Source organism: Myzus persicae, unplaced genomic scaffold (assembly GCF_001856785.1).
Source record: "Myzus persicae strain clone G006 unplaced genomic scaffold, MPER_G0061.0, whole genome shotgun sequence".
In the NCBI taxonomy this organism is placed as follows: Eukaryota; Metazoa; Arthropoda; class Insecta; order Hemiptera; family Aphididae; genus Myzus; species Myzus persicae.
Window position 1 is genome coordinate 78,524 of NW_019102926.1, and position 15,709 is coordinate 94,232.

At 28.1% G+C, this 15,709-nt stretch overlaps 2 protein-coding genes across 5 annotated transcripts; both read right to left on the bottom strand.

Annotated features, from left to right (window-relative positions):
• Positions 1 to 313: 313 nt before the first annotated feature.
• LOC111033434 (cytochrome c oxidase assembly protein COX11, mitochondrial) lies at positions 314 to 2,233 on the bottom strand. The gene is made up of 5 exons (XM_022314166.1): positions 2,072 to 2,233; positions 1,707 to 1,976; positions 1,474 to 1,629; positions 654 to 821; positions 314 to 592 (listed from the first exon to the last, which is right to left on the bottom strand). Exons 2-5 carry the CDS (start codon positions 1,914 to 1,916, stop codon positions 452 to 454), a joined length of 675 nt encoding a protein of 224 aa, XP_022169858.1. The 5' UTR covers positions 1,917 to 1,976; positions 2,072 to 2,233; the 3' UTR covers positions 314 to 451.
• On the bottom strand, positions 2,119 to 15,672 carry LOC111033433 (probable ATP-dependent RNA helicase DDX5). 4 transcript variants are annotated; one of them, XM_022314162.1, is made up of 13 exons: positions 15,316 to 15,666; positions 15,039 to 15,230; positions 10,662 to 10,787; positions 10,482 to 10,593; positions 10,224 to 10,412; positions 9,978 to 10,157; positions 9,738 to 9,910; positions 9,561 to 9,671; positions 9,429 to 9,490; positions 9,291 to 9,350; positions 5,372 to 5,614; positions 5,120 to 5,297; positions 2,119 to 3,857 (listed from the first exon to the last, which is right to left on the bottom strand). In XM_022314162.1, the coding sequence occupies exons 1-13, from the start codon at positions 15,342 to 15,344 to the stop codon at positions 3,842 to 3,844; spliced, it is 1,671 nt and encodes a 556-aa protein (XP_022169854.1). In that variant the 5' UTR covers positions 15,345 to 15,666; the 3' UTR covers positions 2,119 to 3,841. The 4 variants fall into 4 exon arrangements, 3 of the variants coding, with proteins under 3 accessions (XP_022169854.1, XP_022169855.1, XP_022169856.1); XM_022314163.1 differs by lacking the exon at positions 2,119 to 3,857 and adding an exon at positions 4,316 to 4,400; XR_002604418.1 differs by lacking the exons at positions 2,119 to 3,857; positions 5,120 to 5,297 and adding an exon at positions 5,781 to 6,093 and having other exon boundaries at positions 5,498 to 5,614; positions 15,316 to 15,672.
• Between the last annotated feature and the right edge of the window lie 37 nt (positions 15,673 to 15,709).

Here is a 15,709-nt window from a genome sequence, read left to right on the forward strand (position 1 = left end):
GGGTGAAAGTTTGAGAACTCATCTTTATTCACTATTTATACTGACACTTGATATTTAAGTGAAATCAATACTTCATTTTTGTTAATGACATATTTGTTAATGCAAATATCTATAAAGTATAAATGTTCTTGTACCAAGATATCAATTCCTATTCTATGATACCCTATATTGATAACTATTCTTGTCAAATGTTACCTTTTTTTAAAATAAAATCCCAAATCTAACGCTTATTTTCTGGTTTAGCTTCATTGCCAATGCAAAATTGTTTTACTTCGGCAATAAGAATATGTACATATTAAAAAAAATAACAATATAACCTTTTTATAAATATATATTGTATATACTTTTTTTTAGCTTTGTTTATATTAAAATTTGTAAAAACAATGCCTGTACGCATGTTGTATCAACAATGTTTACTACCATAAACATAACTTATAAGTTATGTATTATATCAGTGTTTGAAGATATTTGATAAATCTACACCTTGTTTGGCTTCAAAGAACGTGTAAGACAGTGTTATGTCATCGATGTTCTCCATTTTTGGATCAGCGGTATACTCAGGATCAATAAAAAAAAATACTGGCATATCAACCTGGAAAATTATAAAATGATTGTCAATCCTGTTGTTGTATTGTAAATAGCTTATAAAATACCTCTTCATTTGGATTTAACTGTTGTTCTTCAAAACAAAAACATTGTATTTTATTAAAATATTGTCCTGCCTCAAAAGGTACAACATTGTATGTGCTAATACCCGTAATTGCTTTATCTAATGGATTTTTAGCTGTATAGAATGCTAATGCTGTTTCGCCAGGTGCTACCTAATATAAATATAATAAATATTAAATTTATTTTCAACATTTTTTAATTTAAAAAAATAAGGTTTTTTCTTTTTTTTATGGAGTTGAAAGTAAAACTAAATCAACTGATTTTTAAATTGTAGTGATATTTATTAGGGCATTCTAATGTAAAAAAATGTTGACTACAAATTAAAACAGATAATGTAATAAAAAAAATTAGAAGAGTAAAGAAAAAGTAAAGTAATTTGAAAATGTTCCAATGTAAATAGTTACAACTTCCAGAAACAAAATTTAAATGTTTAAAATAATTTTAATCATTTCGTCAAACAGTTAAAGAAAAATACAACTGTGTGATAGGTATTCATTATTTAACCCGACAGTAGGCACTAGACATGCTAGGTATCTTTGTACTCCAGCCACAAGGTGACTTCTAATTAAATTATGATACTTCTAACTTCAACACAATCTTGCAATGAATCTAAAGAACTTTGTAATTTCAAGTTAATGTTAATTGTAATGATAAATATCTATGGTATCAAATATCAATTCAATAAAGAATAAAGTAGTAAAATTAAATTTTTATTAATTAACTAACCGAATAAAATGTAAATCATTATGTTGGTTACAGTTAATCTGGAGTTTATCAATGCTCTATTAAACATAAAGGTATTACTCTGATTTCATTCTGAAGAGGTTTAAAGCTCCATTGCATACTGGACGACGTATCAGCAGTAAAATGAACTTTAATCTCCCTATTTCTATTGGGTTTCATTGTTTCTACTTTAGAATCTTCTATGTTATGGTTCAGCGTTCCACCGTAACTGAATGCCTATAAATTGATCAAAATTATAGTGACTTATCAATGTTATGTGAATGTAACTAAAAATTATGAACATAAGTACTCACCTGACAAAACATTTTATACAGTGGCACAGCTGCATAACTAAGACCGACCGTTAATACTCCCAGTGAAGAAAGATAATATACAGTGGAACGTATTCTCTTTTTTTGTGCACTGTTTGAACTAGTATTATGTAAGCGTTTGTTTAATACAGAATTTAGGGGACAATGCATGCCACACATAGGCCGCATTTTATAAATTGCCTTGAACATCATATTATTATCTGTTCTGTCTTCTCAATCGAAAAGTCATTGTTTTTCTTGGGAGGCAAGGTACTATAATAGAATAAAATTTACAAATTTTATGAACGTACTTAAATTATGGTACAGACATTTGTACAGTCGCAAAATTTTAATTGACAAATATTTACCCCACTATTATTTAGTACGGAGTGCTACATAAGGCACATTATTCTCTAGCGATTTTGACATAAGTCCGGTGTGACTGTGACATTATTAATAGTTGAATTTGAACAAACTTCGTTTTAATTTTTGATTTTTGACTTGCGAATCGCAATTGTAAAATACTAAAAAATACTAATATAAATACAGTATAGTAAATACTGCCCGTCGCCTGATTCTGTTATCACAATTATTGTGCAATATTATTAAATATCTCATAGAGTAACTCTGTGTAAGAATATGGTGATAACACAGAACAACAACAAAGTCAAACATCCTGTCAAGTGTCAACCACAAGCGACACTGCGACAGCAGCTGGTCCTCACTCCTCAGCACAAAATAATTTGTGCTAAGGCTAACTTTAAAACTAACAACAGTTCATTATTTGAGATTAAATTTATAAAATTTAAACATGTTTTCTAAACTAAAATCATCAATTTCAGAAATATTACATAGATTTGACCATGAATCATTAGTTTGGAAGTTCCTTATAATATCAATATTTAATTCCCCCACACCGCTAAAAAAAAAAATTAGCCTCGACATTTTGAGTTAAATTTACTAGTGTAGTCCATGATAGATACGGCTTTATGTCTTAAGAGAATGTCTGCGCGCTATTTGTTTTCTACTACCCACAAGTAATTTTAACCGAATCATCCCTGTGTTAATTAGGTACTTTTAGTATAAGAGAGAGTTTGCCTTTTATAAACTTTAAGAAACATTGTATTTGTCTCTAGGTTAGCAATTTTTATGATATTTGCAAGCATGTAACTCATTATTATAAGTGTGAACAATGGTCTAAATATACTTTTAATTGACTTTCGTATAGAAAGATACATTTTATTTATACCACATATACATACATTTAAAAAAAATGAATTTTCTTAACAAACACAGGACGATCTGTACAAAGTATCAAATAGTGTGCCTCACACATATAATTAGAATGCCACTTCTGTTCCGAATTACGATGTGTTTAGTTATTTACATTTACAAAAATAACATTCACCCATGGAAGCAACGGGAACCACTGGTCAAGAGAAACTTGAAAGAGGACACCATAGATAACGCCCCCATAGAACTACATAATATTTAGATGGTAGCTGTCAAGTTCCGAAGCACCTTCATACCTCAAGACTATTGTACTATACATTTTAGACTAGTGATTTGTTCAATGAACAACTTTTTTGTTTCAACTGATTTGGAAATTGTTCAGATTATTTAAATTAATCTACATTATAGATGAAGAAAAAATAACTCAATATTACAACTACAAGTAATCATACAGTTTTCATCAGAAGTTGATATATTTTATAAACTGTCCACAGACTTCAAAATTATACAAAATACCGGAATACTCTAATTGCATTGCTATATACTAAGATATTAAGCACAATATTGAATACAATAGGTCTAAAATTAAGAACTATTTATTTATTCTTTATATTTAATGTTTATACATTTTACATGTGTTTAAAATGTATGTTAATTTATTGAAAATAACACTTACAAGTTACAACAACAACAAAAAAAATAAAAAATTGGAAGTCATATTCAATAGATGTAAGAATCTTTATTTAAAAAATTTATTTTAAAGTGATGTTTTTATAATATAGCTGAATATAATATAAGGGAACCAATAATACAATTTTTTTTTTTTACTTACAAATATTCTGAAAACTATTTCATTACATACAAAGTTTGGAAGTTATTTTGACAACTCAACTAGGATTGCATTATTAGAAATTTGTTAACCTAAACATGTAAATAAATTAAGAATAATTAATATATTTATATTTGTTAAAATATGACTAAAATTATTAGGTATAATATAAATAAATTTTAAAAATCAATTTTTTTTTATACTAACTATAAACTAGATTAAAGATATGAACTTATCAATAATTATTACATATAATTAAAAGAATTTACGTATTCAATCAAATACATTTTAACAATTCATTATAATATACAACATTTAAAATGTATCTACATTGATATAAACTTAGCTGTTTTATAGTTATTTTTAATATATTAAGTAGAAATATAATAATTTGAAATTTGTGGTTAATTTTTAATAAACAAACATAATACTATACACATATTTTTATTTTGTGTAAAAAAAATGATTGTTAGTAAAACAATTTAAATATATAAACCAAAAAAAATAATGAGAATAATCATTAACACAAAATAATATTAATCCTATTGTAAAAAAAAAAATATATATTGTATAAGTATAAAACAACAAAAATGGAAAATTATTGTTTGTTCACTAATTGTCATTAATCCGAGCTCCTAAAATTAAAATTAAAAATATTACAACAATTACCTATATTAATTATTTTATAATAATACAGGGTTGTTTAATATGATTCATCAGATACTTTGCACATGATTTCCTTGACCATTCGATATTATGGCATGTGACTATTTCTGTTGGGGATATGTTAAAAAAAAACTAACAAGTGCACAATATCTTTGAAAAATTGATGTGCTGGATATGCTGTAACAACTAAGGGATGAATTTTACTATTGATTAGATGTTATTCTCGTGAACAAAGGAAGCCACATATAACATTAATTGAAGTACCAGAAACTAAATTTCTTGAATAACCCTATACAATATATAGTAAATATTTATAATATATTATACTAAGGGGACAGTGGCAATGCAATTACGTTCACAAAAATACACTAGACAGGAATAATGATCGTGTCCCGTAAAATCAACTAAATTTGATAATTTTTTTTAAAACTAATGTGCTATGAGTCACAGGGATACACTGAACCAAATTTAACAATATTTTAATTTATAAATTAATATGTTTTTAAAAATTAGACAATTTTATAGTCTAAAATTTAGAATCCAAATAGATATTGGGCAGTGGAAAAGATTATAATTTTTGAAAAATCAGCACTGGCCCCTTTATAGGTATAGCACTTTAAAATATAATAATAATATACTATATTTAATAAATGCATATAATATTAACTCAATAATATTTTAGTAATACCTGCTACGCCTATGTCTCCGATGTCTATCATATGATCGTGAACGACTACGGCTTCTTGACCTAGAGTATGATCTAGACCTAGATCTAGAAATTGATCTACGTTTATAACGATCACGGCTCCTTGAACGGCTCTTAGATTTTTTGGATCTACCACTTCTCCATCCACGTCGTCTATCACCTATAAAAATGTAATGTATATTAAAAACTATTTTTATTTAATTTTACTATGAAATATATTATTTTAAATCATACCTCTTCCTGAAAATCCATTTGAACGCCAGTTGTCAGCTATGTCTTTTAGTTTAGGACTTATAGTCTGATTGGCTTCTGTGAGAACTGAAACCAAATCTGCAGCTTGTTTGGCATTTGACTGTGTAAAGAATGTGTAAGCTGTACCCGTCTTGTGAGATCGACCAGTACGACCAATGCGATGTACATAGTCTTCAGAATTATTTGGGTAGTCAAAATTGATTACAAACTTCACATCTTCCACATCTAAACAACAATTAAAATAAATTAAGAAAAATCAAAAATAGTATTAAATATCAACACTTGTAGTTGTTAAATGTTGCTGTTTGGCCCAAGACTTCATAATCACTTTCGTTTACCATAATGAATCTCCAAAATAACATTGTTAACGTTTTGTTTATTTGCTATTTACCATCGACATCCGGTGTACGTGTTTAAGCGCCCCACACGGGACAACGATTGACGTTGGACACGTCACAACATACACAGACAGGTCAAGGCGGCAGTTGGGGGGACAGCAGTGTGGAATGACTAGCCCCACGTTGCCGCCGTTGCGCGACCACTCAAACTACTTGTGTAGCCAGAGCCGCCACGAACATACAGACCCACACGCAATTATTTATGCATGTCCATTTTCGAGGCACAGCGTCGACAATGCGACAACATTGATACATTTTTATAGTATTTTTTAAATTTAGTACGCATTGTACAGCTTGTGTGTGCCTCTGTAATGTAAAATAAAACAAAAAACAGAACATATCAAACACCTATATATCCAGGTAGTTCTAAAAAAATTATACCCATTTTACGTGTACATACAAACTTGAGTTATATTTCAATGCAGATTTAAAATATAATAGCTACATGAATCCAAAAAATTTAACATATTAACAGACACACACTTAACATCATTAATAGAATGCCATGGAAGCCATCATGAATAATAATTTCTACTAACATAAATGGAAGAATTAAAGATGATACTTCTTTGATACTGTGCATTATAAATAGTGATAGGGTTAAGAGGATATCAGTGTGTCACCTTAGATTATAAACAAGAATATCACTAACTGTAATTACTAGAGCAGCCATTCTAAACTGGTATTCAGCAAATTACCTTTATGTGTCATGAAAATAATTGTTTTTTTTATTTATATTGTACATATTTATGACATTATTATGTAAAGGTAAAACCACAGATAAAAAAAACAATTTTGAAAACAGTCTCATTCTCAATTTACAAATATGTTTATAATTGTAGCTTTTTCGAAAATCAATTAATTATTTGAAGTATAGCCTATTGTGTGGCTTTCACGCCATCCAACAAGAAATTTCCTGAAATGTTAACCCTTTAGATGGCATCTGGCCGCACAATCTCCGTCTTATAGACGCAGATTATGGCAAATTACATATTCTGAATAATCCATTTATAACCCAGATATGTTTTTTTTAATATGCGACCGAATTAATCAAATATACCTGAATTAAATAGATTATTCAGAAAGTACAATTTGCTATGTAAAATTATAAAATTTGTTTGTAAGACAGAGAGAACACATGTGGGTGTAGCATCCTCTAAGTAAATAGCCAGCTCTGACAGCCTCAACAATACATACATTTGTTAACCATATTGTTCATCAGCCAAAATAAACTTTTTAGTAGTCAGTATATGTTTCAGTCACTAAACAACATAAGATTACAGGTGAAATAAATCTAGCAATATGAGATAAAAATTAATTTCAAGTTGTATAAAATAATAAAAAATAAAAAGTTTCACCTTAACTTCAATTATTTTGCGAATTTACTATTTTCCATATACTATAGTCTACAACCAATAAAGTTATATTGAACATTCTGAATGTAAACAATAGGCGCAAAATGCTATTGAACTCAATCATTATTTATATAAATTTAGAACATAACGAGCCCATTACATGTAAATTGTGGTTTTATTGCTACAATAGTTAACTACAACCCACGCAATATATTAAAAAAACAGATAATATGGGAATTTGTGAATATTTTAACAATATATAAATTAACAGTAAATTAAGTATTAATATTCTACAAAAGACTTGATACAAATAAATAATAGAAATACAATAGTTTTTCTAAAATTAAAAGTATTTGGATGGTAGGAAATACATTTTACATACATTGTATTTTACTACATTTTTATTTTATTTAGAAATAAACAATACATGCAAATTGTACGTAATAAGTTTAAGTGATTATTAAATTTATTTAGATATGCATAGACAAGTGTAAGAAAAACCATCAACAAACAGAATTTCCACAGTTCGTTCACAAAATTTACATTAAATAATAAATATAAGTAGTCTCTGCACTAATAATTCAGACAATAAAGTGGTCTATCATTGAGATTATTAGATATTTAGTCATCGATCAGTTAAGATTTGAAAGATTTTGTAGTCGAATTCTGAAATTCTATCTTATATTTAAGCCTGAACAGGCAGTTTTTCAAAATACATAACCAAATTAAATACAAATACAACATGAAATAATGTAAGTTAGTATAGCTAATATTTATATTATAAAAGTACAACAGCATAAATATATAAAAATGAAAGCATGATATTATTAGTTTGGATTGCAACTAAGTTAGGTGATATAACTATAAATAAAGATTAAAAAAATTTAAATTAGTAGAATTTAAGTAGCAACGCCTCCTATACATTGGATTATTAAGACCAGTTAGTTGAATGAAATGTCAAAGAGAGAATAGTTTCATCGGTATGAGGGATCAAGAAAATATGAATGTCAAAAAGTATTTTTTATTAACAGCAATGTAATGAAACAAATATCAATGTCAAACCAATAAGAAGACAGGGAAGGGATATTAAAGCGTACTATGTAAAAGTGAATAATCATGACGAGGGTTTTCAATTTTTAGAATAATAGTGACTGAGTAAGAAATTTATTACAGTGAGTCTTTAATAAAGTAATGGTGCCAAACAATCACATAAACTCTAAGACAGAGCAAACTAATACTTAATAAAGGAAGTGGAATTGAATTATTGTGGTACGTTATCTAAAAAGATAAACTTGGTTTAGAATAATGTCGTCAATAGAATAATTTTAAGAATAAAAGAATAAAATAGCTATAAGTATATTAATGTTGTAGTTGGTAATTATACTTCAGAACCAATTCATTAAAAACGTTTATATATATTTTTAAATCACACTTAAACATAATTTGAGTTTTCCTTGTAATCAGTGATCACTTTGTTATTTGTATACAATGTAAGAAAAATAATATGAGAAAAAGGTTTGATGAAAACCTTTAATAGTCATCAACAATAAAAAGAACTGATTTTCTTTTTATTCGTTAATATTTAGAACTTTTCAAATTTTAATTATGATTTTAATTATTTCACATAATTTAAAATAAAACCAACGGAAAGGAAGAAAATTAAATAATATTAAAAAATCATCACCAAAGCGAATGTATTTTGAATCTGGTTAATCTTCCAGTTAGCAAATATTATTTTATCAAATTTAAATAGTTAGAAGACGTAAAGGGTGTAAGAATATTTTTAATTATTTTAGAATAAACATAATCATAATAACTTTTTTAATTTATAACTAAAAGTTACCCGAATTAAAACTATAATATGCACTAAATACTTTTATCTGTGAAGTCAGTACAACATAATTTTAAATTACCTATTAAATTAAATAAAAATACGATTTGTTAAAACTTATTTCACTAGGAAAGTAAAATTCTATTAAATATCATGTCCTATGGTTAAATTAAAAAAATACAACCTTCAAGTTTTTATCGTAACAAATTGTATTGTTTTTTTTAATAAATATTATATAATTTGATTTTAATCAAATATTGGTTTTATACTAGGAATTAATTATATTAAAATTTTAAGACATATTTATAGTTACTCACCAAGTCCACGAGCAGCCACATCTGTAGCAACCAATATAGGGTAACGACTATCTCTGAAATCTATAATACATCAATTAAATTTGACCATACCTTAATTTTTTTTCAAATTCAAGCAATACAAAAATATAATAATCATACCTTTCAAAACATTGTCTCTCTCATATTGTGATTTATCACCATGAATACATACAGCTGAATATCTAATGAATAATAAAAATATATATGATTTTAACAACATTTTTCCAACTAAATATTATTGTATTAACTTACCCATGTCTTTTAATCTTTCTTGTTATTTCATCCACCCGCCGCTTAGTTTCTATGAAAACAATAGTTTTATTTTCATCTTCATCCATTATTTTCTTTAAAAGAGATATTAACCTAATAAAATATAAAACGTCAAAAAATGATGGAAACTAAAAACGTAACCTATTAAAGAATATATACTTTGTTTCTTTATCATATTCCTGACAGACTTCAACAATTTGTTGGATATTATGGTTAGCTGCCAATGTTAAGGAACCAATATTTATTTGTATATATTCATCTAAAAATTCTTCTGCCAAATTCTTCACTTCTTTGGGCCATGTTGCTGACCACATTAATACTTGTCTATCCGGCTGCAAGGGAATAGATAGATATATACATATAATATATAACTTATTTTATTCATTATTTTCTGCATACTCTTATTTGATCAATGATTTTTCGAATCTGTGGTTCAAACCCCATATCCAACATTCTATCAGCTTCATCCAAAACAAGGTATGTGCATCGACACATATTTGTACGTTCACTTTCAAGAAAATCTAATAAACGACCCGGTGTAGCAATAACTAATTCAACTCCACGACTTAAGTCAGATGCCTATAGTAAAAACATTGAAAATCAAAGAAAGAATGATAATTTATTTATTTTAGTATTTAAACATACCTGACCACCTTTAGGCGCACCACCAAATAAGCAAGTACTACTAACTCCAAATGCATCACCGAAATCGTCACAAACAGTTTGTATTTGTTGGGCTAATTCTCGAGTTGGAGACAATACTAATACAATAGGTCCATCACCACGTGCCAATTTGCGTTGATGAGAAATATGTATTAAAGCAGGAACAATATACTGTCAATAAATGAAATTATATACATTTACATTATGCTTCAATTCATACACTATGCAACAATAAAATACCGATAGTGTTTTTCCAGAACCAGTAGACGCAATACCAACTAAATTATTACCGGACAAAGCTATTGGCCATCCTTGTGCTTGTATAGCAGTAGGTTCAACAAAACCTTGTTTCCTGTTCGAAAAATATTCATGTAATCTAATGATCAATTACCTAGCATATATTGAATAAAAATGTTTTACTTTAATTCCTTGATTATGATTTCAGGAAAGCCACTTTCATCAAACTTAAATATTGGTTTTGGAATATTCTCACCAACTAACGTTATTTCTTTCTCTTCTCTGTATTTTTCTATATCTGATTTTGATCTATAAATAAAATAATAAAATAATTGTTTAAATGAATTGTATAAATATTTTCATTTCAAAACTATACAGATAAAATACAGTCATTAGTTAATGTATAGAAATAAATTGAAAATTATCTAAATGTTTTACTCAACTCAAAATGAATACAACATTTTAAACATAAATATACATTCATAAAGAAAAATGAACACCAACATCACACAGAGCCGCAACTGCATAATAAGGTGCCCGTGGGCAATATTTTTTTGGGCCCTTCCTAAATTAATTTTACTGTAAGTATTACAATCTATAAGTACTAACACTTTTAGGTTTTGTGTATACCTACGTATATGTATATTTATTTTTTGGTTCATTAGTTTTATTCAATCCGTTTGAGAGGGAACAATAAGAATAAGTGATGGTATAGAATAAGCTAAAATTAATAAAAATAAAAAGGCAGATTAAACAGATTTCAGAGTGATTCCAGTGGAGGTCCTACGACATGGGTTAAAATATATAATATATATATAGAACTAAATACCTATAAATGTTGTGTATTATGCAACACTACATATTTAAGAAATACCCACTTAAATATGTATTTTACATTTTTATCTCCTAGTGTTTTCGTTTTTCAGAACCGCTCAAATGTTTCTTTTTAAACATACCTAGGCGACAGTTTAAAAATTAGTTTAATTCGCATTAGTATTCATACAATATCCAAAAAGATGTATAAATTACAAAATAGAAAAATAAAATTGGTTCTCACATTGTTAGGTACTACTCATTTTGTGACGACTGATTACAGTAGAATCACAGAATATAATAAAGAAGAACATAAATGGCATAGACCAACAAATTTATTTAACTAACCTTAAACACTAAACAGTAAGTTACCTGATGAATGATGATGCTCGGAGCGTCAATAACTAAAAAGTAGGTAATAGCTAGATATCATCATTAAAATTACAAAATATATATTATATTTAACCAATACCAACAACTCGGACAATTGTGGTCGTATCAGTGATGCTTCGATATTATTCTTGGTATAACACGACATTTTAATAGTTTATAAATTAACACTAATACGTCAAAACATTACTTTTATGGCACGTCGTTACTCGTTAACCGTCGTCGTTTTCAGCTATCAGCCTGTTGTTCTTCCGACAATTTGACAAACAACGACCCATAGACGCGATAAAAGTAGATCTTATGGAAAAATAGATAGTACCTACTTCAAAAGTTAAAACCATTGACACTTGAATACTTGATACCCATCTTTTTCTAACATAGTAGATACGTGATTCTAGACAGTACCATTGATTTTATGATATACCTACTAAAACCTACCATCCTATTTTAACATACTTATTACTTAATCTAATATTAGTATACCTACAACTACACTAATTTGAATTCTAAGTCAATTTTATTGTATGCTTCAGGTTGGACTCGGGGGGCCCCTAAATGTATGTAAGCTTTGGGGTCCGTGTGCGCCGCGCAGTCTGCACACCCAGTTTTTGCGGCACTGCACACAGAAGAACACAGGGCTTTAAAATATATACACAACAATGTGACACTTTATAAAATAATTAATACATATATGAATCATAGGTGTCAATTGTTTAATATACAGGGGTCGCCGCTTATTGGACTCACTTTGGGACCTGACCATTTGAGTCCATTAACCGAATGCGTCAATAAGGCGAATGACCAAAAAATTTTTAAAAATCCTTACATTTAAAAACGTATTTAACTAAAAAATGTTTATTGAGATTCAAGGTATGTATGTATCAAAATAAAAATCTAGCTATACGCAATTAAAAATAATATTTAGTATAATAATGTATGTAAAATCTAATTAATTTTTCGATAAAAATCCATATAGGGTTGATTGGATTTTCCCTTCTTCAGCCAACTTCATTATCATATCTTTGTAGGATTTATGTTGCTCGAATATGTCAAAATCCTCTTTGCTGAAACCCTCTACGTAAAATTTGAAGCGCAAAATACCAGTACCGACTTATTTCGCATTTATAACACGTTTGTTCAGTGTATGTACATATTTTATTTATTTATCTAATTTTCAAATGATCCTATTAACCGGTGTGTGAGTCGAATAGACAAATTTTTTGCTGTGTGTTAGTATATGTGCAAATCGGGACTAGCCGTTTTGAGTCTAATAGGCGAATGAGTCAATTAACCGTGAGTCCAATAAGCGACGACCACTGTATTTAATTACTATGGAGTAAAAATTTGGAGAGCACAGTGATATACATTTTATAGAAATATAATTACAGAATATTACTTATTAGAACTTATTATAATGATTTTAAAAACAAATTTAGTTTACTTTCAAAGTACACGTGTAAAGAACTACTTTTACATCAGTCCAATAATGTACATTATATTAAGTATCATTAGAAATTAAACATAGTAACTATTTCAAGATGCTTAAGAAAAAAATTAGTCTTTGGTTACAATGAGAATAAAATATACATATCTCTAACAAATTTATAAGACCATTACATTACTCATTAATTATTATATTAATATTAGATGATTTTAGTAATTATTGGTAATTTTAGTTCTATAGTTTTACATTGTATTATTTAACTAGATTGTATACATAATTTTACATTATAAATATTTATAATGAAAATATATGTATTCATTTAAGTATATTGATATTATAGTAATGTAAAAAAATGTATTGTCATTATTTACTTGTTTTAAATACCGATTCAGCGGGGATTCAATTCTTTTTGAAGAATATATAAAAATAAAAATATTCTTATGTATAGGGTTAGAATCTTGGTTGAGGAATTTTGTATATTTTTTTTGTTTAGTTGTGCACATTGCAAAGAAAATAATAGTTGCATGGAATTCTACTAACATAGAAGCAGTTACGACAATTTTCATTTTGCATGTTATTGTTTAATAACAACATATTTTTACATCTTAATGAAGTTTTTGTCATTTAAACAGTGCAATAGTTGCATGTTGCCTTCGGCACGTGAGTCTCTCTCTCTGAATAGTTTCTGGCCTAGGGAGAGACAGTCCGTGGCCAGTATGTCGCTCTGGCTCATGCCACCATGGCCATCTGAATAAATAATATTCCAGCTTAAATATAGATGACGTTCATAGGCGGAGATCAGGGGGGCTTACGGGGGCTTAGTCCCCCCAAAATAATTGATTTGAAGTTAAAGTCCACCTAAGAATATTAAACAAACAATACCGTAATTTTGTACAGTTTGCAGAATTTTTTCATTATTTTATATTCTTATATCCACAATTATAGAAGTGTACCTAGTACATTACATACACACTATTTAGTATTTACCAATTTATTATTTACGGTAACATACCGAACAATTAAGTCACAATTCACAATAATATTAAATTGTGTTTATATACCTAATATTGTACATATTTTGTACCAATTGGCCATCTATATTGAATAACATATTATACCATTCTATTTTAGATGGGAAAAATATTATTTCTTTTCCTAATTTTTGTTAATTCTCGAGAAGCGATGCTATTATAATTTATAGGACTATCGCTATAGCTATATTAAACCTATCGTAAAGTTTATTGTGATTGAATGAATCGTTAACCGTATTGACCATTTTATACTAAATTATATTTTACTTATTGTTTGATGTTCTTGGGAATACATTACTTTTGAGATTGTGATTTAGATTTTAAATAAATAATTTAATTCAAATATGTTTAAAATATTTAAATTTAAATCGTTTATTAATTATTCTTTTTTTTATGTTTGTAACTATTTAAGTTGTTATGATAACTAGTCAACGAGAACAATTTTTTATGAGTGATTTAATGTAAAAATTAGTTTGTTGGGGGTGTGAGGGCAATGCCCCTACGGGTCTGTTTGTCATCAAATATTTGAGCCCTCCTCAATATTTCACAAGATCTCCGCCTATGATGACGTTACAACTGTCCCAACTAAGATAACGTAGGTTCTTACCTAATAATTTGTGTAGTTATTAATAAATAAATTTAAAAGTCAATCAAAATTTGTTTCACTGAATAAATAAGCCAAACCTACTATTTATTATGTCAATTATTACTAATTAGATGTGGGATTCAATAGCACTTCAAAACTGTAAGATTTGCCCTCATAACTATAATTGTTATTATTTACTAAAGTTTAATTATTTTAGAATAGAGTTGTACTTTAAACTAAATTTTTACACCTCAATTTTTTAACCAATTTAATTAAATATAAATTACATTTTTTACCTATTATGGACAGCTTCATGCGGCAAATAGAAATCTTTTTTGAATGGTTCAAGTTTTTTTGTTTCCCATCGAGGTTTACGTAAGTTAGAGCCAGGATCACCTCTACCTCCTCGACCACCACCTCGACGACGTATCGGACTTCGACTTCGTCTATCCCGCCCACGTCTACGATCTCTCGATGACGATATTGGACTGTTAAAGATTATTTAAAAACAAAATTATTGTTTTATTAAAATGTAAGTGATATTGCTCATATTGGATACAGCGATAGACTTACTTCCGGCTGTAACCCATACTGGAGACCATTCACAGGTCGGCGAATCAACAGTAAGAATTGTAAACTTTACGATTATAAATAATTATTACTACCCCAGATATTTAGCTTAATATATGTTGAATAAGCAAATCAAAACACTGACGTACGACATAAATCAATAACGGTTTCAGAACCGTTTTAGTAAATAGTAAATAAAAACATATTGTATTGGAGTATGAACTATGAACTATGAACTTTTAACAACTCTGGAACAGGGAGTCAGCAGTCGACAACCGCGACTCGCTTAATAAAAAGCATAGAAAAATCCATGGTTGAATTAAATATTAATATATCATAGAAGATCCATGTTAAAAATGTTAACATGGCGTCATCATGGAGAAGAAACTTCGTACAT

Excerpts from the sequence above, each read along its gene's own strand:
- LOC111033434 (XM_022314166.1), bottom strand. The coding sequence starts at position 1,916 with ATGATGTTCAAGGCAATTTATAAAATGCGGCCTATGTGTGGCATGCAT. Across the intron at positions 1,630-1,706 it reads TGTATAAAATGTTTTGTCAG|GCATTCAGTTACGGTGGAAC; the intron begins GTGAGTACTTAT and ends ATCAATTTATAG. Across the intron at positions 822-1,473 it reads CTCTTCAGAATGAAATCAGA|GTAGCACCTGGCGAAACAGC; the intron begins GTAATACCTTTA and ends TATTTATATTAG.
- LOC111033433 (XM_022314162.1), bottom strand. The coding sequence starts at position 15,344 with ATGGTCTCCAGTATGGGTTACAGCCGGAA. Across the intron at positions 10,788-15,038 it reads CATGAAGCTGTCCATAATAG|ATCAAAATCAGATATAGAAA; the intron begins GTAAAAAATGTA and ends TTTTATTTATAG. Across the intron at positions 9,672-9,737 it reads GAATATGATAAAGAAACAAA|GTTAATATCTCTTTTAAAGA; the intron begins GTATATATTCTT and ends ATATTTTATTAG.